General features: G+C 32.9%; 1 protein-coding gene across 1 annotated transcript; it reads left to right on the top strand.

The window, feature by feature from the left end:
- The first annotated feature begins 5,805 nt into the window (after positions 1–5,805).
- Positions 5,806–7,671, top strand: LOC110802207 (uncharacterized). Its single transcript, XM_022007645.2, has one exon. The coding sequence runs from the start codon at positions 5,806–5,808 to the stop codon at positions 7,669–7,671; it is 1,866 nt and encodes a 621-aa protein (XP_021863337.2).
- Positions 7,672–7,734: the final 63 nt, after the last annotated feature.

Genomic DNA, 7,734 nt, shown 5'->3' with positions numbered 1-7,734 from the left:
ATTTGTTTTTTTTGTGTATTTGTTTCGTAAACCAACTTTATTTATTCAAACATTTGAAAAGTATTACCTTCTACAAGCACTTTAATACATTTGGAATTAATTTTACGAAGTTTATCATTTAAACAATACATGAGAAAACCATTAAACTTGGCTCTTTTAAATACCTCAAATCAATAAGGAAAAACATTTAATATAATTCACATAAAGATTCATGAGCTTACTAGACAATTACAACACTGATAATACTTCTCGATTCAACTCAACATTATTCAACTTCCTCTCAATGCATAACTCGCACTACTTGCTCCAAACACGATTCAACAATATAAATATAACACATTCGGTCTTGAAACCAACTCATAATTACTTATGTTCCAATACACACACATTAGTATAAACATACTCATCATACGTACTGACTTTGTCTCAATAAGTCTCTATAAAATTCAATTACAACGTAGTAGTTTTACGGTTGAGGAAAGAGAACACGAATAGAGAGTGGTCATTACGACCAGTTGTCTCTATACCGTGGGGGTCGTCGCCCTCCTCATAAACATGCGCTTGCAAGACTTAACTAGGACATGTCCCTAACTACGGGTCAAGCCCGCTTACCACGAGTAAGACTCGCTTCCAAATATGGGTCAAGCCCATTTACCACGAGTCTACTATAGTAGCACTCGCTTCCAAATATGGGTCAAGCTCATTTACCATGAGTTTACTATTGTAGAACTCGCTTCCAAATATGGGTCAAGCCCATTTACCACGAGTTTACTGTTGTAGCACTCACTCGCAATATTTTTCATCACCGATACATGTGAGCATCACACAACACATACATGACTACTTTCCCCTACCGAAGCACTTTATTACTAATATACACAAATTCTCTCTCAAAATATCATTTGCATTCGCTCAACCATATATTAGTTTCTTTCTCATATAGATCAACTCAACTTCCTTCTAAAAAAAATGATTCCTTAACCCGATTAATGAACATTCTCAAGACTCGTTGACTCTTTGTACTTACACCACTCACACTGTAGTGATCTAGTTAAGACATGAATTCACTCTTATTGATTTATTCATTTGACTGAACTTATTAATTAGTTATTTGTTAATAGTATGCAATATCGCTTATTTAAAGGTAGTAAAGATCGAGTTTTTAGGTAACAAGTTAAGTTTATTATTAATATAAATTTTATACTTAACAAGTGAAGTTTTACTTAGTTTAATTTTTAAGTATTATTTTATTAAATATTTATTGTCCGATTATTAAATTTAATTAATAAACAATTAATATGCCACTAACTTAATTAATAACAATTAATTATGCCACTAATAATTTGATTATATACTTATCCATAACAATATCATGAGATATAAATGTAGGTGGGGTAAGTTGATGTAGGAGAGAGATGATATTTTTGGTGTTTGATAAATGTTGTTAAATGTTGTTAGTGTTGAGTTTGGTGTTGGGGAGAGAGAAATGAAAAATATTACGTATATTTTATTAGGTGAAAGCCAAAACCAAGGTGTTTGATAAACATGCACTAAGAGGCTTTTTGTTGTTCTTAGATTTCTCTATAAAATGTCTTGCCACATAAACTAAGGGGGTAATGGAAATTTGACAACAAGGCAAACAATTTGGTTGTCTATTTAATCAACAAAACCAGATTTGTAAATTTCCAATTAAAACATTAAACAATTTAAGTAAAGGACTTATTTATGTTTAGGAAATATATACCCAAGAAAATAAATCAACAAAAATAATACATTATCACTAATCTGATTTAAAAGAGAAATCCTAATCCCATGACAAATTGTTAAGTTTATATAAATTTGTTTAGAATTAACAAAATCTAAACTCTTTAAACGAATAAATTTCCAAATTAAATAAAATTATCTCGAGGTAAAAATCGAGAATCAACAGAACAAATTAAATATGATATAAAAATTTCAAATTCATTCACAAATTTAATAAAGTTTTAAGATCTTAATCTCAATTTAGGTTTAAGAGAAATTCTAACATGTTTAAAACAATAATTACTCTTTATATCATATTAAGAGCTGCTTAAAATAAGGGTTGTTACAACATAAACTTTTATTAGTGTGAATAATCATTCATTTACAAAATTAATAAAGAGAGATGATCTCGTTTTAGTGTCATTATTTAACTTTAGGCTACTTTAAAATAATACAATGATGTCTTTCTTTTAGATTCTCTCTAAGAACAGTTGGTTTTAGGGAAGACAATTTATTGTGGTTTTAGGTGGTACCTTCTAATGAAATTGAAGCAACCTCAGAATTTTGAAGACGAAGATTATTAGATGTTATGTAATGGTCACTAATGACCTTAGGTTTTAAAATTTTTGTAGTTGTAATATGTAAACACTTTTAATTTATGCAAATCCAGCTTATGTTATTTGCAAATTCAGCCTATATAAAATAAAATAAAAAATAAAATAAAATAAATAAATAAATAAAATAATGATAAATGGTCATCCAATGTTTAAATAGGGTCACTATTATATTCCATGTGCTTCAATTATGCCCCAAGTTAGTTGGTACGTCATTTCAATTTTTTTATTTGGTAAAATTCCACCAACGCGCTGATGGTGCAGGGGCCTGCACGTGGATCTACGTGCACCTGCACCAAAACGCAAAAACATTAAAAGAAAACGAAAAAGAACATAACAAACTAAACAGAAAGAACATAATAAAGTAAACGAAAAGAACATTAACTAAAACCTGAAAAGAACACTAATGCTAAAAAACTAAAGAAAATATACAAAAATGAAAATAACATATTCTCTCTCCTGATAAACTATAAAAAGAACAATTATTTTTCAAAAAGAACATCGTGTGAAAAATACAACAGAAAAAAAAAAAAAATTATCGATAATGTTATTAAATATTAAAAAACATAAATAAGTTAAAAAGAACACAAAATAATTAAAAAAAGAACAACAACTTTTTTACAAAACAGAAGAAAAAAGAACAAAACACATGGAAAAGAACAACATTTTCTTTTTCCTTATCAAACAAAAGAACAGAATGAAAGGGACGAAAAGAACAACAAATCTATGTTCTTTTATTAGTTGTATTTGTTCTTTTCAAACCACTTAGTGTTCTAATTAAAAAGACGAAAACGACGATATTTTGATCCACTTAAAACTAGATCTATATTTTTATTTAAATGTATTTTTGTTCTTATCCCACGCATCAGAACTATGTTCTTTTATTAAGTGTTATTTGTTCTATTCAAACGATTTTATGTTCTAATTAAAAAGACGAAACGAAGATTTTTTGATGCACTTAAAACTAAATCTATATTTTTTTAAAAAGTATTTTTTGTTCTTTTACCACAAATCGGACTATGTTCTTTTTTAAGTGTTATTTGTTCTTTTCAAACCATCATATGTTCTTTTTTAACAATCTATGTACGTTGATATAAAAGAACAAACTATGTTGATTTAAAAGAACAAACTATGTTGATGACACAGTAAAAGTAAAGTTGTGAAAAGAACATAACAACTTGAAAAAGAACATTAGAGGAAAGAACAAGGAAACGTACCTTAATCACTTGATCAACATGTATCAGGAACATCAATATCTTTTAATAAATCTTAAAAAACTGATCTCAATCCTCGGAAAATATCACGCTCTCCAGAGATTCTCTTGCTTCGAAAACTAACCAAATTGAACTAGTGTTTTTTCTTAATTCACTCATTTTCAACAAACAAGAAACATTCAGAAGGAATTTTAGAGAGAGAATAAGGAGAAAATGTTTTTTTTACTCTATCACTCACCATCTAACTCTTTCTCTTTCAAAAAATCTCTCTTATGTTGAGAGAATATAAATCATCTTCTCTTTCTCTCTCTAAAATGTATTTATAAAATGACTAATGGTTATGACTCATAAGTACAATTATTATATATATAGTTGCTGAAAAATAGAAAATGAACAAATAGGAAGTAGAATCAAATAATTGAAGAACAAAGAAGGAGAAAGGAAAAATTGTTAAAGAGTGCATAATGAGAACTGTGCACGTGTTTTTATTTTGTTATTTTAACAGAGTATTATAAAAAGAACAAATGAAAAGACTAAAAGAACAAATATAGAGACTGAAAGGAACAAGTCAAGTACTTTGTCCCACAATAACAAATGATTCGGAATCATCATTTTCATCATTCTGTTATGAATTATCAAGCACATTATTCTTAATATCTGAAAAAAATAATAGGTTAACATGTATAAAAACAAGAAAAAGAACGCAATCAAAGAAACAAAGGATAAATAAAAAGTAACAAGAAAAATAACACAATAAAATAAAAAGAACAAGTTATGAAACGCAAATAAAATTGAAAATAATAAAAAAGAAGAACACAGTAAAATAAAAGAACAAATTATGAAACGCAAATGGTCTATTTTTCTACTATAATGAAACAATTCTTTTAATACGAGCATAATGAAACTGTTCTTTTAATACGAACATATGTTCCTTTAATAGGTAAAAATGTTCTTTTCTGGGAAAAAAATCGTAATTACGTAATCAAAATCTTCAAAATCAACGATTTCAACAAAATCAGCGTGTTATTACATAATTTGATTCACTAAAATCATCAAATTCATCAAAACACGATTATTACACAATCAAAATCATCAACATAGTCAAAATCATCAAAAACACAATTATTACAAAATCAAAATCATCAAAACATACCATTTATTATTACAAAATTGAAAAATTACCTCCCAAAATCAGATTACCAGCTGCAGAATTCAGGTTTGAAGAAGAAAAATCAATTTAAATTGATGTTGAAGCAGAAAAATCAACGAATTTTTGGGGATTTTCATTACTTTCTCTCTCTAAAACCCATTTAAGAAAACCTTGTTCACACTTTCTCTCTCCTCTTCATAGTTTGAATTCAAAATATAAAACCCAGAAGAATATATATCGCAAAAATAACAACGAATCAAATAAAAACGCGATAAACATAGCTGAAAAGAACAGAGCCTTTAATGTTCTTTTGTTTAGGGGAATTGTTCTTTTGTTCAAGGGCATTGTTCTTTTTTCTGGGAATTTAATAAAAACGCGCGTTTTATGTTTAATGTTGGTCGTTTTGATCCCGGTGCACCTAGAGCTACGTGCACACGCCTGTACCATCCAATTTGCGAAATTCCACAACTGTCTCCAACCGATTTTCTCTTCTATGGAAAATTAGTATTTTTGTAGTGTCGATTTATATTAATCTGATTTGATGTGTGAATGTGCATTTGATATTAAGTTGCACGAACATATCTTTACGACATAGGTGGTGTGTTTTGTATCAACTAGTTACGTTAGTTGACAAATCAATCTCTTCTTAGTTTGATAAATATGTATAGGAGACATTTGAGATATATTTGAAACACTTGACGACCTTAAGCACTAGAATATCTGAACAAACTAAATAATTTGAGAAGAAAGTCATCAAGGAATTACTTTGTTACGACTATCCTCATGACTTGCTCCTCCTTAAGGAATGGGTTCTTGAAAGTGTCTTGTAGAGAGATAGTGATAGATAAAGAGTGGAAAACCCTACAACAACTATTTTGAATAGACAAGCAATGTACATGCTCTTAGAAGTAACCCTTTATTCTTTGCAGATGACTCCCTATTCTGCTTCAAAGCCACCCCTGAGTCGTGCTCAACGATCAAAGAAACAATCAGACTCTTCTGTGAAATATCGGGGGAGATGATTAACTACGACAAATCATCCGTTATGTTCAGCCCCAACACCCCGACTAGATTCAAACACATTATGAGGAGAGCACTGGGAACCCCGAGCACGGAAAAACTAGGGACTTATCTTGGATGCAACGTGGAAGTTGATGGAAGAAGCTCTCAAGTTTTCAACTCCCTTATTGAGAAGGTGCAGAATAAGGTGAATTCGTGGAAAAACGTCACCCTTTCACAAGCTGGAAGACTGCTCCTCGTAAATGGGATTCTAGCCGCCCTTTGTACCAACATCCTCTCAGTTTTCCTGGTCCCAAAACAGGTAAAAAAGAAGATAGACTCCTTACTATGTAGGTACTGGTGGAAAGGTAATTGTGATACTAAAGGCATATGTTGGAGGAAGAGGAAACTACTGGAAAAGCCAAAGAATCAAGGGGGTGTGGGGTTAAGAAGCATTGAAAATTTCAACAAAGCTCTTCTGGTCAAACAAGCACACCGTATCCACAACAACGGCCAACTACTCATAGCTAAGATCTACAAAGCAAAGTACAAGGGGTCACCAGTGGATTGTGGACTTGAGGACAGGATAAGCTCGACATCATCATGGGGTTTCAGAGGATTGGCTAAGTGTGTAAGGGATTGCAAAGAAGGATTTGGTAAAATCATTGGGAGTGGGGACTCGATTATTATAGGGGAAGACAATTGGTTATTGGATCGCAAGCCTATCTTTAAAACACAGGAGAGTTTAACATCACTGAAGGCCAGACCAGTTCGGGACTTGTTTATTACAGGCTCAAGGGTGTGGAACAATCGACTTGTTTGGGAATCCTTCTCAACTGAATCTGCTAGAGCAATTTTGAGCATGCACATCCCTACGAACATAGGTGAGGATAGAAGGACTTGGATGCGGTCGGAGAGTGGAGAAGCAACTGCTAAGTCGGTCTACGACTACATCCAAGGTTTGAAGGCGGAACACGGGAGTGTTGACCAAACCCACTCGTTCTGGAAACACCTGTGGGGAATGCAGATTTTACCGAAATGGAAGGTGTTTCTCTGGAAGGTTTGTAATAGAGCCTTGGCCTTAAATATAAACCTCTGTAAGCGCGGTATTCAGGTGGAGAGGCGTTGCCACCTATGTGGGATGGCTGATGAGGATGAGCGTCATCTCTTCCGTGACTGTATGATAGCCAAGCATGTCTGGAGAGCAGGTGACCTTGGGCTGGTACTTGAAGAGGTGGAGTCGTTAGATATTCAAACTTGGATAAAGAACTACTTTCATTACTTATGGAAAGAAGAAGGGCCTAATAGCCCACGTGCAATATGCATGGTTATCACACTTTGGAGCATTTGGCTCCACAGGAACGCAGTGGTTTTCAAAAGCAATACAACCAACCCGGCCTCTATCATGGGGATAATTCATCAAATGAAGAAAGACAACGACCTAGGGTCTAACATTAGATGTGAGCTTGCCAAGTTGGCTCGGGCAAAGAAACAGGATCATCCAAATCCGGTTGCGCTAATCAAAGGGGTCTTCAACTACACAGGGACACGACTAATGGTGGATGGGGCATGGAAGAAAAAGAAGAACGGCGACTCCGTGGCGGCAATTGGATGGGTTATCAACCATGACCAAAATGTAATAGCAAAGGGTGGGGGAAGAATTAGGGCAGTTTCCGGCTTACAAGCGGAAGGATATGCTATCTTACGTGGCCTGAAGGAAGCTAATAAATGTGGGTGCAGGCAGATCACTACCTTGTCGGATTCTAGGACAATTTGTAAACTCCTCCAGGAAGGTAAAGATGGGCCCATCGAGATTGCTAGTATACTATCGGAAATTATCGCTTTCGCAGGTTCTTTTGATTTCTGTTCAATAGTTAATGTAAGTAGAGATAGGGTCAGACCTGCCCATGACCTAGCTTATATAGCTAGAAAACATGGGATGGTGGATTAGCTATGTTTATGTTGTCCTTGTTGTCAAAAAAAAAAAAGAAAAGAAGTAACCCTTTCAAAAGCA

The sequence above is a fragment of the Spinacia oleracea genome, chromosome 6 (genome assembly GCF_020520425.1).
Source record: "Spinacia oleracea cultivar Varoflay chromosome 6, BTI_SOV_V1, whole genome shotgun sequence".
Taxonomy (NCBI): Eukaryota; Viridiplantae; Streptophyta; class Magnoliopsida; order Caryophyllales; family Amaranthaceae; genus Spinacia; species Spinacia oleracea.
The sequence above is the reverse complement of the archived record's forward strand: the minus strand, read 5'-3'. Positions and strand labels throughout refer to the sequence as shown.

Excerpts from the sequence above, each read along its gene's own strand:
- LOC110802207 (XM_022007645.2), top strand. The coding sequence starts at position 5,806 with ATGAGGAGAGCACTGGGAACCCCGAGCACGGAAAAACTAGGGACTTAT.